At 43.4% G+C, this 15,270-nt stretch overlaps 1 protein-coding gene across 2 annotated transcripts in view; it reads left to right on the top strand.

Moving 5' to 3' along the window:
- Positions 1-6,283: 6,283 nt before the first annotated feature.
- The window catches only part of LOC308143391 (MAM domain-containing glycosylphosphatidylinositol anchor protein 2), a 189,165-nt gene continuing 180,178 nt past the window's right edge, over positions 6,284-15,270 (top strand). For both annotated transcript variants that reach the window (XM_080514174.1, XM_080514175.1), the window contains exon 1: positions 6,284-7,309. In XM_080514174.1, coding sequence (XP_080370300.1) covers positions 7,237-7,309 — 73 coding nt within the window. In that variant the 5' untranslated portion in view covers positions 6,284-7,236. The remainder of the gene's footprint in view (positions 7,310-15,270) is intronic.

The raw sequence follows: 15,270 nt of genomic DNA, 5'->3' as shown, positions 1-15,270 counted from the left end.
TCCTGTGCCGGTCCATGTTAAAAGGCTGCGCTTAAGATGATGGTTCTCTTAAGGGAAAGCATTTCTCAAGTGGAGCCGACTCCTTTCAATTGGAGTGTCATACAGGAGCACTGAGAGGAAATGTACAGTGAATTAGCATCAGAAGTTTTTAGTGGTGTTTGCAAGAGGACATTTTTATTTTGTTACCAAAGCTCAGAAAACCCTGGTATGACACAAATACACTTAGAAATTTTTATCTAGTATCAACATATTAAATTATTTAACATGTATACACACGTGCAAACACAAACACACACCAACAGATATCTTAATGTACGTACAAGCTACCTAAAGGCCGAGATTAGATAAATGACCAAGAACAGTAAGAACAAAATAGATTTGAATGCATTAAAACAAAACATTTTTACATGAATCTTTAATGCTGCTCAACACAACTTCGGTTTTGCATTCACATAAGGTGAGAAACATCCCTAACAGGTTGCCAGACCTTCATCGGTGAAACACAGATGGACAACCATGCACAGAAATTCGTATCCACAGGCTATTGTAAGTCATCAATTAACCCCAAATGCACAGAGAGAACATGCAAACTCAAAACTGGCATCACCAGTGATTCGTGAAAGATTCATAGGGAGTTGTGAAGCCCTTTTGATTTTAAGGGGTTTACATTTCTTTGAATTAAAATACATTTTCAGCATTTAATTGATATGTGTTTAAGCATTCACATTAAAGATGCATCATAATAAAATAAAAAAATAAAAACTTTCAAAGTTTTAAAAATGTGGGTCCCTCAAGAAAAATGTTGAGAACCACAGCATTAGACCACATGTATAACAATATATGCAGAGAGGACAGAATTGACAGAGAGCCAATACAAAGAGATGCATAAGGACGAGACAAGAACATACATGAATGTGACAAAGTTCCCCAAAGAGCAATGATTATAATGATAATAATGCTTTTAATGTTAGGGGTTGTGTTCAATATTTGAGATTTCCAGTTAACATTTTTGCTTAATGTGTATTTCACGCCTTCCCCAGACAAATATCCAAAGACAGCTCCACTTTAGTGGAGAAGACACCTGAAAATGTAGATTTAATAGGATTCAGATTTTGTAAACACTCTTGTGTGCATGATAAGTCGTCAGACATTTGACATTATTTTACAGAAAAAAGTATGAATTTACTGTTAAATTAGTCCAACCACTTGGATAAAGGGCAGAACTTCAAAGACACATGACGAAGTCTTGTTGAGATGTGTATTACTTGATTGAATGAGAAATACATCCATAAATAGTTTTTTTCCCCCACTTCAATTATATAGCACATTTTCCCTGCTCCAGCAGCTTTTAAAGTGATTTACATTGTGAGTCACATTCATCCATTCATGCACACATGAATGGTGACGGCTGCCATGCAAGGTGCTCAAGTAAATTGCACTTCTTCTTGTGAACAAGGCCTAATGGAGGTTTGAGCCACGTACATTTCTCCTGGAACATGAGTCATTACCAAATCACCTTATATTAAAAAAAAACAAAAAAAAAAACATGGCAAATGCGGTTTATGCTTCCTCTGATGTGGTGACAAGGGTCTTGAGTCCACTGTCAGGTGGTCTCTGGGCCGGTTTGAAGGTATACGAGTAATGAAAGAACAAGACCGGGCTGTTCTTTCATCCAATATGTTGGGAATGTGCAATGCCCCAGACAGAGATGAATATCTATATTTCGCAAGCAGCCAAACGCTGGCCATTAAGCCTTTAGCCAAGTGCTGCTCAGCCTGATTATAGCTTTGTCAGTGAACTCAGATTCAAATTGTGTCTTTGAGCTCTGTTTACTGTGTCAAATCTTTCCATCAACTGCTCTGACTGTCACTATCATTCTGCCAGCTAAGCTCCTTAAAGATGCCTGAGCCAGAAAGCATGTTGCGTTACTATGACAACTGGCAAACATGAGTTAACATCTCATTTGCAGTGGCACAACCGCATATTAATTTAATGTTCTTAATCCAGTGTCGGTATTTTGTGCTGGCTATTGTGTTGTTTTTATATGATGTGTTCAAAATGCATCGTATGCAATCAGGGCGACCCAACATGTATACTGACTCATGAGGGCGCTACACCAGAGAAACACATGTTTGTTTGTTTTTTCCAGTAAAAGGATATTGCACTTAGCTTTTGCATTTCCTAAAACTACAGTGTGAAAATGCTCATGTTGGACGCACTTTTATTTCCTTCCTGCTGCATTTGGACGATCCACATTGGGGCTGGAGAGGGAACCATTTCCTAAGTATGAACTTCATCACAGTGACTCGCTGTGGGACACTTGGTTCTCTGGAATGAGGTTTTGTAGTTATTATGCATGCAGTCTTGGCAGGAACTTAGATACGTGTGGCTTTTGAATGAAAGCCAAAAAATGTATATCTCATACCCCCATGGGTGCTTGTGCTTTGGATATTGCAGATTTCCACACCCTCTTTAATGACTCTTGAGGTTATGTGGACGAAAAGGTAATTATAGGTGATTGGGGCACTGAATGGGGTTTGATTCAAAATGTACAGGCCTGTTTTATTTCAGTTTTAGTGTGTCTGTCGTTTGAGCCAAATGAGATCTACGGATAAAATTTTAAAGTAATGAGCCACTTCAGGTGTCACATTATAGCCAGCATGCTGGCAAGTAAAAGCAGCAGCAAGGAGGGAGACACAACAAGCAAGGCCCTTGGTTACAGTAGTCAGTGGGACTGTTTCCACAGGTGGCTGGCTGTTATCGGACTTTTAGGGCAGTGGAATGGAAAAATACATGTTGTTCCATTTGAGATTTGCTCATGTGTGATGCCAATCAGAGCAGAATATTGTCAGAGTACCAAAGCCATAACCGTTTGATATTCTTTTTTCACGCATTCGCGATCACACGAGCAGATATGCACACACACACACACACACACACACACACACACACACACACACACACACACACACACACACACACACACACACACACACACACACACACACACACACACACACTTCTCTCCGACCCACTGGACGGCCTTTTGTTTCACAGTGACGTCATTTTGGATATTAACTGTGTTTGAAAACTAATGCACAGACGGGAGAGGATTTCTCAAAATGTCAAACTGTCTTTTTTCATACCATATCCCACACCTCATGCACTGAATGACGGGCAAAATTTAGTCAAATGTCATGCGGCTGCAGCTACAACCGTAGTGAGTGCATGATATGGAAAAAAGGCCCTTCACAATGCCACGTAATGGGCTTCATGTCTGCATTAATGTCAGTGCATTGTCGTCATGTCAGACATCTCGGATATTTAAAGGTTGTATTGTATTCCCGTAGGGATGTGAAAAGAGAGAGAATGGGAGGTGAGTGCAGGCTTATCCACAATAGACTAAACTAAACTAACTAAACTAATCAGTTCCCTTGTGGAAATTCAATTCTCCCCCCACATTGACCAATCCAGGACGCTGAGGTGGAGCCACATTAAGACGCTCCAGGCAGCTGTTGCTGGTCAATGTTACCCCACAGTGGTGCCACGTCAGCTGTGGGATTCGATCCCCTTCCTGATATTATTATTATTATTTTTTTTAACTAATCATAACAGATGAGGTGTTAAAGTCTGAGCTTCCCCAGCGATCGCCCACTCTGGTCCATATTGGGTGAGTGATGCAAAGGTACTGCAATAAACAGAATGATTAGCAGCAAACAGATGGAGGATAAGTGACAAAGCACACACACACACACACACACACACACACACACACACACACACACACACACACACACACACACACACACACACACACACACACACACACACACACACACACTCCAGCGCATGACTAAAACACCAACTATCATTCTTGTCAGGACATTCGGCTGAGTTATATTCATGTCCAAACTGCTTAACTGTCGACGAGCCGCTCTGACAACCTCATATTTTGTTAGCGCAAAAAATTTTCCCCTTAAAAAAAAAAAAAGTCAACGTATCTGTCTGGGAGATGAGGTACTGTAGGTCCAGTGTCCAATCATTTCAAGAACTTTCCCCAAAAGTGACAGTTGAAATAAATTACGCCACTCCACCTCCTTCGACCTGCGAGCTGTTTCACATAATTCAAGCTGAAGTGGACTCTCGATGTTGAGTGACTTATGTGACTTGTTTAAAATTGTATTTATCTGGCTATAAAAGGAATACTTTTATTCCACTTGCCAGACTCTGATGCACATGTGCGCTTACATGTAAGGAGTTCAGGAAGTAATTAAAAAACAAAGGTAATCGTAGCACACAACATGAAATAAAGAAAGCCGGCTTTTAAGAGTTATAAAGACTGGGCTACTTCTCAAAACAAAACGCACATTCACATTTACATTTTAGAATTAATTTTACATTAATCAAATTCAACTTTCTTTCTTCCCACCTATTTTTGGTGAAGTCTTTATCTAAGGATCAGATATCAACCTCCCAGCTTATTGGTCACAGGAAGCTAATGAGACAAACCAAACATCATAATGTCATTTTAATGTCTGTTTCAAACTCTGGCAACCAGGCAATAAAGATCACAGCCTGGTGACAGACTGGATGGAACACCTATTGACTGTGCAGCGTTGCATTTGTTTAATGGAATCCTGAAGAGGGCGCCAAACCAGCAGCCACTTTCACAACTGTCTATGAAGAAGAGGCCCTCTAAGGACAGTCTTTGTGCTTCAAATTGAATTGCTTTTCTGTCACAACAAGGAAAAATGTTACATTATTATAATTTGCTTCAAGGGAAGCCTTTACTCTTGCACGCATTACCAGATGAATTACTTGTCAGGACAAATGTATAGCTTGGCAGACAGGGTGATCAAATGCTGGATTTCGTTTCTTCAGCCTGACTGACAAAACTGTCAAAAAGTAATTAGCGTTATATTAACGTTATGGAACCAATGTCATATTATACTGTCTTCGGTATTGTTATCATGCAGTTAGTGATAACTTTTGCTTGTGTGTCTTCATATGAATGTGTCTGTCACTCTTTATGACAGAGGTGAATCCACAGTCTTAACTGATGATTGTTATGAAAGTATCCATGGTATTGAATCTGAGCCCCTTCTAACATATTGCTTTAATGAATTTAAAGTTCCAGGTGCCTGGAGCCCATCCCACCCAGCCAACAATTGTGCATTGGGTCTTTGATAGTAGTAAATAGGCTGAAATATTGGCCATATTGGCCCCATGCCAAATGTCTACATTTGTCAACCCATGTGGTACTATTTTAGGTTACTCTGTCTGCAAAAATGTCCCATTATTAACCTAAGTAGGACCCATAAAGGAAGCCCACATAAGTGAACCTACATGGGGTGCTCTTGCTCTCTTTACCCATGAGGGACGCATGTTTGCTGGGCACCAGTTTAAGGATGGACACAGGATGTGCACGGTCTCACCTATGGACTATTTACAATTGTTTTTGTTTGTTATTTTACTGTGAGTGGAAAAATGAGTGCTCTTAGAAAACCCAGGCAGCCACACGGAAGACATGCAAACCCTGCACAGCCTTGAATAGGGGATTTTCTCATTGTGAGGTTAAATGTTGCTTTCGTGATGAAGAAAAACACAGGGTTTCAACTTTATATTGTGTTGACTCTTAAGATCATTACTTACTCAGCGTTATATTAGACACACATAATTCTGCAAGTTTGAAGACGTGTATGTGACTGCTGCATGAATTCCATCATCGGGAGAGAACTTTAGAGTTTTCAAGACACAGTAAAATGTAGTGTAATGAAAAGGATTTTCTGATTTCGCAGGTGCCCCCCTCAGAGCAGCCTGCAGGACCCCTGGGGGCCTTCAAGGACCCAACCACTTAGCTGCACCTTTTCAAAACTTTTTGCAAACAAAAAGTAGTACTGTAGCAGCAGTAGTAGTAGTGGTGGTGTATGTTGCATGGACTAACACAGACATCTCACCATTTCAACTTCAGGTTCTGAAGGAACCTGATGTAGCAGATGAATGCTACATGACAGACAGCATCTCATCCTCCCTGCCTGATAAAGGAGCCGTGGTGAAACATAAGCAGACAGGAGTGTGTGGACTGTGTGTTTGGGGGTGATTGCAAAGGTCTGTCAAAGCTCGATCTCCTGAATTCCAATGGCTGCGTCTCTCTCTCTCTCCCTCTCTCTCTCTCTCTCTCCCCCTGTCTCCCTCCCTCTCTTTCTCTCTCACTGTCTCTCTCTCAGCATCCAGCAGCTGCGCCTCTCATGCCTTTTCCTAACGCCGAGCGAAGCCTCCCATACAGATGAGCGCAGAAAGCCACGCACCTCTTGACGTAGCCACGGACCGGTTGCGGTGCCGTCCGCGCGCTCAGTAGCACGTATTGCGCAACGTGACCGATGCTCAACTGGCACCGCGGCGTGCACATCCGGCGAGCGGCGTCCGACGGATCCGTTAGGAAGTAGTCTCGCAACGTCGAGACGACCGACGGCAGCCACGGAGGAGCCATCCAGCGGCGGCGGCGGCGGCAGCACGGCGCACCGGACCCTGCCCTTGTCATTGGCACCGGGAGAGATGAGTCTCGCGCAGCGCGTCGGGCTGCGGTCGTGATGTGACTGTGTGAGCGCACTAGCCTCCACTGTGGTTCAGACGGCAGCAGTTTTGACGACTTCAACGCCCAGAAAGGTGAAGAAAAAAAAATTGAGATTCAAGCTTGACCGACTGTGGAAGCGGAGGGGGGGGCTGATGGCTCGGTGTGACAGCATGCGGCGGCAGCAACGTCCGCGGAGCGAGCCCTGACCACCGCTGGAAAGCAGGGAGCGATGTGTTGTGTCCTGTGCGCCCCCTCCATGCGCCTCCTCGGGTGTCTTCGCTGAAGTCCGCACGGTTTATCAGTGGAGCGCACCTACGTGGAGTCGGCGAGGGTGTATTATTATTAACATATCTTTTTCTTGGCGCTAAGGCCGGGCTTTCTGCAGACGACTCCTCGCTCCTGCCTGCGCTCCCCCCCTCCACCCTTCATCCTTCACGGCGTCTCTGTGCCGAAAAGCGCCCCGCATTTTGACTGGATGACAGTTTACATCCCGACCATCATAACCTGAGCGCGTTTGCCTCCCTGCGCACGTACATACCTTCACAGAGAAAACAGATCATTAATCGACGTGCGGATCGGAGCTGTGCCGTGTCTATGCACCTCAGACACACCGATGACTTCTTGCTGTTGAGAGCTGGATATGCAGAGATTAACGTGAGAGGATGGATCTAATTATCTGTGTTTTGGGGCTGCTGGCGCTCGTCGTAGAAGATGTCCGATGCCAAGGAGTGTATGGTGAGTGCATGCTGTTTACTCCTGGAATGTAATGTGATCATGACCTTGTGTGTGTGTGTGGGGGGGGGGGGGGGGGGGGGGTGTTTCCCCCATACACGGCCACTAACCCCCCCACCCCCCTAGAATCAGAAGACCCCCTTAATGCAATAAATAAATGAATTACGCAGCAAGCTTGCAAGGTTGAGGAACCGGGTCTGAATGTCATGTTTGAGTGAGAGCCTCCAAATGTTCCTTGCAACCCGCAGGTTATACAGCAAATCTCGTGTGTAGCCAATCATGCACAACCCCCTTTCTCATCCAATCCATCACTCACGATGGTCGGTGAGCAAGCTAAATTTAGTTAGGGTACGTTCATGGATTGTTACATGGGAACCTGACACATTTTTGTCTTGACGCCTTCAGACTCACAGACTTGTCACACACCAACATATAAAACCTTGATCACCATTTAAGAGGGTGATGTCCTGATTATCTAACATTAGGACAAATCAATTTGGAATGTCATGATCAGGACCCGTTGAGCAGTGGCATGGATATGCACAGTCATCGATGTTGCTCATGTGTGTTGGATCTGCCCACCACTTCCTGTCTGTCTGTCCCTCTCTTCCTCACACTTGCTTATACAGTAGCACACAGTCCTGTTTCTGCTTGTGCAACCAGTGGCACAGATCATATCAAATATGAATGGCCAGGCTTCCAGCAGCAGTAGTGGTCTTGGTGGTACAGGCTTTATTACGACATAAAGACCCGGTGTACACTCACAATGGAGGAGGGAGGAGGCCTTGAGGTGTGCCGCTCTGACCCATAAGGTGACAATAGCTACGGCCAAAGCAAAGGCTGGGCAGGGGAGCTTGTGAGGTCAAGCAGCAATATGGGATTGAGATGGTTCAAAGGCCATTGTCAAGCAACTGAAGGCCTTTTTGTTGCCATGGTGTTGAATGAGCAGAGATGATGGGGCAGGAAAGGTTAGTGTGAGTAGCGTGACAGGAACGGTCATGGTGTTGCATATGACCAGTCAGCGCACCTGGATTTGATCCATCATTTTCCTCTTGAGGGTGGAAGTGAATAAGATAATAAATCATCGCACAGACCAGTGCAGCTGAGGCATAATTGCTTATACATGGGTGCAGTTATTCCAGCAAACCACATTTGTCCCACTTTTAAAACCTTTTGTGAAGATAGTGGTGACAGTCAAATGTGTCTTGAAAAGCATGGGGGAATATCTAATTTTCATTTCATCTTAAAAACTTTCTGCAACATTAAGCGACGTAAAATGTCCGTACAGGTGGTGTTGTTTGGAGTTTGTGGATTCCTCTAGTGATACGCATTAAGCCTGAGGGCAAAGCTTCTCCTCAAACATAGGTGTCTCAAGAAATTGCCTTTACTTGATTCGATATCCACTAAAAGGCCTTCTCCGAGATGGACATGTATTCAAGGCAGACAGGCATGACGTTAGCTATCAGAGGTGATCGCATGATCAAAGCTGCAGTGTGAGCAAGCCAGCCCGCGCTGTGGCGTGAGCACGCTTAAAGACGCAAGCTCATTAGAAGGAATCATATCCCATAATGCTTGATGTGGCGTTCGCCTGAGTGGTATGTATAGACTGCTGGGCTTCGAGCAGCAGCAGCAGAAGGGACAGGGGAGTGCAGCAGATGGAAGTGTTTGGGCATTTCACTATCTGTGTTTGCATGTAGCCTGAAAATACCCTTGAGTGTAATCATTCCTGCCCCCCCCCCCCCCCCCCACCCACAACAGTATAATGCCTAACCTGTTCTGCAGCAACTGTGCATCAAGAAAGATTTACATTCCGTCTGTCTTGCTTCATCTCCCCTACTGTATTTTAGATAGGACACTTATGTACCCAAAGTTGTGAATCTCTTCAGTTGAAATGTTTTAAAGCCATAGGCAATGATCTATATACACCTCATGTTTAAAGCATACTGCATATCTCACAGCAGACAGCCAGAATAAAAAATGACTGCCCAAGTTCAAAAGTTAACATGCATTATGGATACAGGCCATGCATTTGCATGCATGTTGTGTTTCCACACTTTATATTCAGTCAAGGTATGGACAGTGTGGGAATTTAGCACAACAGGTGAAGGACAGCAGGTGTGCGGCTGAATAATATGTGAAGTCGTACAGAACGTCAGATAAAAGCTACCTGCTTACTTCAAGACTGTTCACTCATGATATCTCTGCAGTCACATAGCGCTGGATATTCCTTCACAGTGGATTTCATTTCAATATGCATGCCGCCAGATTCCGTCATAATCTTCCCCGATTTCTAAATTGACCGAAGAATTGACGCATGAATGGGGCATTTCTAGAAAAAGAGACTCTTACTGATTATTTCTCTCCTGCAGCGCAGCCATACGTCATCACCGTCAAATAAATGGTGAAATCATGATGTCGTAATGAAGAAATCACATACTAGTGTGCTAAGTGGTGCTGCTAGAGTCATTAAATACGATTGATGAAGGCTAGTCATCCCTCCATGACTCCAGGCCACAGAGGGGGAAAAAAAGAGATGCCACTCGAGTACAACATTTTCTCCTCTCTTCCCCTCTTTTCTTATTTTTTTCAATCATTCCTTTTTCTTTCACCTTCTCTCTTTTGGCACAAAATCCTCTCTTCGGGAGATCACACCACCATGTTGATTTCACTGCCAATCATGGCTCATGCATGTACTGAAGCCAGTGGAGCTGTTCTAGGATTTATCTACAAACCTGCTAAATATTCTCCAATGGCATTTATGTATAATGTTGCTGACAACCAAACTCTTCTTCTATAATACAATCAAAAGGCTGCAGTGGAACAAGACTTCTATGATAGCTTGGAAATGTTTTTTTTTTTTTTTTGGTGCTTGTTACTTTATCTTGAGATGTACCGCCTTCAGTATGTTTCTCTTTGTATCAAAGTCAGTCGGCGACAACCTCCATGGGATGTGGAGATGTTCCTGATCTCGTTTATGTTTTTGCTACTGAAGAGGAAAAACTTCCTACTGCTATTTCTCCCATTCCACTTCTCCCTCCTTCCTTCTCTCTCTCTCTCTCTCTCTCTCTCTCTCTCTCTCTCTCTCTCTCTCCCTCTCGTTTGCATTGAAGTCCAAGCAATTGCTGGGGTTTCTTTTCATGAGCCCCGGTTCAGACGCTTTGGCTTCTAAGCTATGCAAATGCATTCTGCCACTGAAACTAAAGCCGTCTTTGTTGGTTCTCAGAGGCCTCCTCCACAGAGTCCTTCATCATTCCCTTGGATCGGGACCCTCACATTTCCCACCGTAATGAGACCACGGATAACTCTATCTCTTCTCTCCCTCCCACTCCCAGTCCCCATTCCCTGCTTGTCTTTCTCTCTCTCTTTCTCCTGTGTCTCCCTGCACTCCCTTGGGGAAACAGCGGACGGACGTCTACAGTATATGCTTCAATCAGAGGCAATTGAGGATATACAGCTGACTACGGCACCGAACAAGCAATTTGTTGCAGTGGAACACTTTCCTGTGCACATTGGGGATTGCTACGTACCCCTGGGTGGGGTTTCAGATCGCACTAACTTAATCATACCGAATGTCAGTTCTCTTTGGACCCTGTCCTCTGAGACTGGCACTGAGTATACAGAGACAATGTTTTTGAACTGAAGCGTTCCCGCTGTACTGTGTACTCAATGGATAATTTTCAACAGTTTAAGTGCTCCAACCGAAAGCGATTTAAGGTGAAACAAATGTTTTTGGAAACAAAACTTCATTATCTCAGGATATTGCAGCGAGGTTGGATTGGATGCAAATGAAGCTGTAAACTATGTCTGCAGAGAAACAGAGGCCGAGATGATCCAACCTTTACAATTTGGTTCAAACTCCACCAACACTCCTGCACTTCCTAGGATGGGAACACTCTGTAATTGCTCTTGTTTTTCAGCCTTTATATTGCTTTTACAAAGGTCTTTTTGTAGTTTTCAACTGAAGTCTGAGATAACAAGATAATATCGGTATGAAAATCAATTTTCTTAGACTTCAGTAAGCTTCTTCAGAGCTACACAGCAACCCTTTTACCCGGCAGCTATCACTTTCATATACATCAGTGAATAATTTTATCTCTCTAACTTGCAGTGTTGATGTGAAACTATGAGGTTGCACTTGTGGGTTGTCGACCCGTAGTTGTGGAGCATGTGTGCCTGTGTGGTACTCAAAGGATACCGCTCTCAGATTTGGCCTTTCTGTGCCCCCTTCAGCTATTTTGAAAGATGCAGCTGTGTCTAGTTTGGCTGTAGGCAAAATAGAAAATGATGGATCTCTAAGCTTTGGGCTTCTACAGTAGTGTGGATTTTAGCAGCATTGTTGGCTATCACAATGTCCTCTGCATGGAAAATAAGCTATTCCTTCCCCTCTTTTCTCCCGCGTAGTTGAAAGCAAACAGAGTTGTGCACAGCCATGAAGAATGGAATATACTTTCTGTCAGAATGTAATTTTTCTCGTCATGATTTGTGATCAAAACTGGAGGGGAGGGGGGAGTATTATTTAGCTTTGGGGTACTTTGCACACATCATGAACAGCTGTAATACTTTTCTCCTTCTACTGTGAGGATTTGGATGAGTTCAGGAACACAATTTACCTCTGGATCATTCAAGGGCAAATCCCTACTGCGGACCAAAGAAGCTTATTGTAACCTGGCTGGCTGCTTGGACTGTTAAGCCCACATCCCCAAACCCTGAGCTACTTGTCCTGCCCCACACAGTGCCGAGGACAGAAAGCTGCTGCTAATGATCTTGTAGTCATTCATTCATTAACTCCTGTTCTGGTGCATGGCTCGACCAGCCTTGTGTCTGCATTTATTTAGTCATTCTGTACTTTTAATGAAGTCTTGTTTGGCCTCTAACCTGCAGAGAAAGCCTGCACCAACCCAGAACTGGTATTTTTCTTTATGCCTCCAGAGATTCCAATTATGTGCCCGTTTATCATTTCGATCATTAAAAACAAGATTTAAATCTTAAATGTCAACCCTGGCCCTGCTAATATTACCTTGTACAGCAGCTGGGCTTTTATCTGCACTGATTTCACTTCTTGTAATAGTGTTAATTTCCTGATGGTGACAGACACATGGTTAAACCTCGATAAATTAAAACTGCAATATCTCAATTTCAGAAGCCCGACTGGTCAAAAGTGTTGCTGCTGCAGTTGTAGTGTAAGACATGACAGCTGTAGATCCCTGGGATAAGTCGGCAGTGTGCCTTCCTCTGAGATCACCTCCAAAGTCCCTGTTGCTATTTTCACAGGCTTTTATTTAAATGGTCGCAAGTTATCAATAATTGAGAACAGACTTCTACCATTTTCTTTTTCTTTTTCTTTTTTTTGCCCCCTTGTCCTGTTCGGCAGTTTGGGTAAACAACATTGTGATTGAGAGCCTTCCAGTGTCAGAATAGTTTTTGAGTGGAGTCTCCCCCTGTTGCTGCCTTTATTGGAAGCTGGGATGGCTGGGGGGGACGCTCACAGACAGAGAGAACAGAGAAGATTGGGGGGGGGGGGGGGGGCAGCAGACAATACCCTTGTTAATGTTACATAGTACTACATACAGTTATCACACTGATTCAAACAACTCCCAACTGTTATTCGATTCTGAGCTGCTCTATCTGGACAGGAACATGATTTTCAAGCAGGAACATAAATGAACAAAGTCGCGAAATACAGAAATACATGATTTTGATAGTTGATGGCAGAATGATGACAGAAAACGGACATCAGCAGCACATCTCATTGATGAGGTGTGTGTGTGTGTGTGTGTGTGTGTGTGTGTGTGTGTGTGTGTGTGTGTGTGTGTGTGTGTGTGTGTGTGTGTGTGTGTGTGTGTGTGTGTGTGTGTGTGTGTGTGTGTGTGTGTGTGTGTGTGTGTGTGTGTGTGTGTGTGTGTGTGTGTGTGTGTGTGTGTGTGTGTGTGTGTGTGTGTGTGTGTGTGTGCGCGTGTGCGTGCGTGTGCGCGATGCTGACTGTGTAATGCATCAGGCATGACCACTGATCTTTAAAAAACATAAAGCAATACATTTAATATCACTGACCATAGCACGAGGCTGCATCTATAGATATAACAAGTACAAATTTATACCCACTATGAATTTATTCAGACTCGGGGCTCATGGCAACCTGACGCGACTTCTATTTTCAATTTTGATATTGACCTTATATGTTGGTACTTAGTAGATAAGGGCTTGCAGTGTTTTTTTCATAAGTAGAATCGGCTCACAGATCTATTTTCTCAGAGAACCTGAAGAGACAGAAAAACAGTAATGGGCTGACTCGTCTCTTATGCTTTTCTTGTTTTGTTTTGGCTGAATAGGGCAATTCGTCATGTTATCACATTAAGATCTGACAAGAGCTCTAATATGGGCAAGTAAATGCAAACTCCTGGCACTGTTACAGCATTGCATTCAAAGATTAACTCCACCTGGATTCAATCCATCAATATATGAGACAAGAATTTAGTATTTTAAAACAAAACCTTAAGACATCTGAAATATGAATAATGGAAAGAATGGCCAGAAGAATTATCAGATACATTTTGCTACATTCAGTTGATGGAGCTCTGACACACAGCACAATGTGTGAGCGACAGATACAAGAGAGCGAGTTTCAAAAGCCTTGTCGCCTACCATAGAAATAATGAAAGCTGGAGGTTACTGCTTTTATTTCTATTGTGTTATTTCTATTTGCAATTGAGGTACTTGAACGTGCTCCTGCACTCCTGCAAAGAATTTTATTTAAAATCGGACCCAGTGTCAGTTTAAGCTTTTCTGTCTATATGTCAAAGCATGCCAGTACAACCAACTATTACATTGTACAGACATTGAATTCATTTGATTTGAAGTTTTCCGGTGAGATCACACTAAACTCAGCACATGCAGTATGTAAGAAGTGAATGAAGAAGTAAATGAACATAATTTGACTTCTAATCCATAAATACGTTCAGATATGACTGCTGCCGTTTCATTTAACTTCATCTGAACAGCTGCTTTGCATAGAGTTCATCTCCCACTCATGTCTGATCAGGTATGTCCAGATTGAAACCCCATTATTTCTGCTGTTGGGTTATAGTGTACCTTAGTTAAATTTAGTGAATTTTCAATGGGCTTGTTACTTTTTTGTTTTTGGCATCTGTCGGAATGAGACTTCTTCTGTCAGACCTGACCATTAGCATTAGCAAAAGCTCTTATCACTAAGAAAGAGCAACTCCTGTTTGTAGTTACTGGACTTCTGCTGACTGGGGAATGGGTGCTGCCAGTAATCAGAGTAGTTGGTATTATAGTAGTGTTGCAGTAGCAGCACTGCTTCTTCTTGATTTTCATCCATTTGAATGTTACATCATATGAGCTGCATTCACAATCTGCTGTGAGCTGGGCTGGCTCTGCCCACACATGCCCATATTGGGAAGAGGGGGGGAGTACTTCCTCTCATGGTCCCATGTGCCAGAGCAGAGCTGCCTGATTGTGGAAGGGTCAAAGGGGGAGCCGACCTTGATTAGGACTGGCTAAACTCCCGATAGCTTTATATAGGGTTTGATTTCTGATTTGCTTGTTCGAACACACATTATTAAAACTTGAAACAAGCCAGGGAGAGAGATTTTCTTCACTTCTCGGGCGTCATTCCTGGGTATGGGAACTCGTATTTAGATTTGGAAAACCATTACAAATTGAATTTTGCATAATTTGACCTCTTTAAATAGCACATTGTCAACCGACCTTACAAGATCAGTCAGTCACACACACACACACACACACGCACACACTAATGGTGACAGCTGCTGTGCAAGGTGCTCGCACACCACTGGGAGCAATTTGGAGTTGTTTTTTCTTTTGCCCAAGGACACTTCAACACCTGGTCATAGTGATATGGGAGATCGAAATGCCAGTCATGGGATTTGAAGATGACCAATCAAATGAGCCACAGCCGCCATGGATGAAGACAACTTATTTCTGGT

Source organism: Blennius ocellaris (genome assembly GCF_963422515.1).
Source record: "Blennius ocellaris genome assembly, chromosome: 18".
NCBI classification, from domain to species: domain Eukaryota; kingdom Metazoa; phylum Chordata; class Actinopteri; order Blenniiformes; family Blenniidae; genus Blennius; species Blennius ocellaris.
The sequence above is the reverse complement of the archived record's forward strand: the minus strand, read 5'-3'. Positions and strand labels throughout refer to the sequence as shown.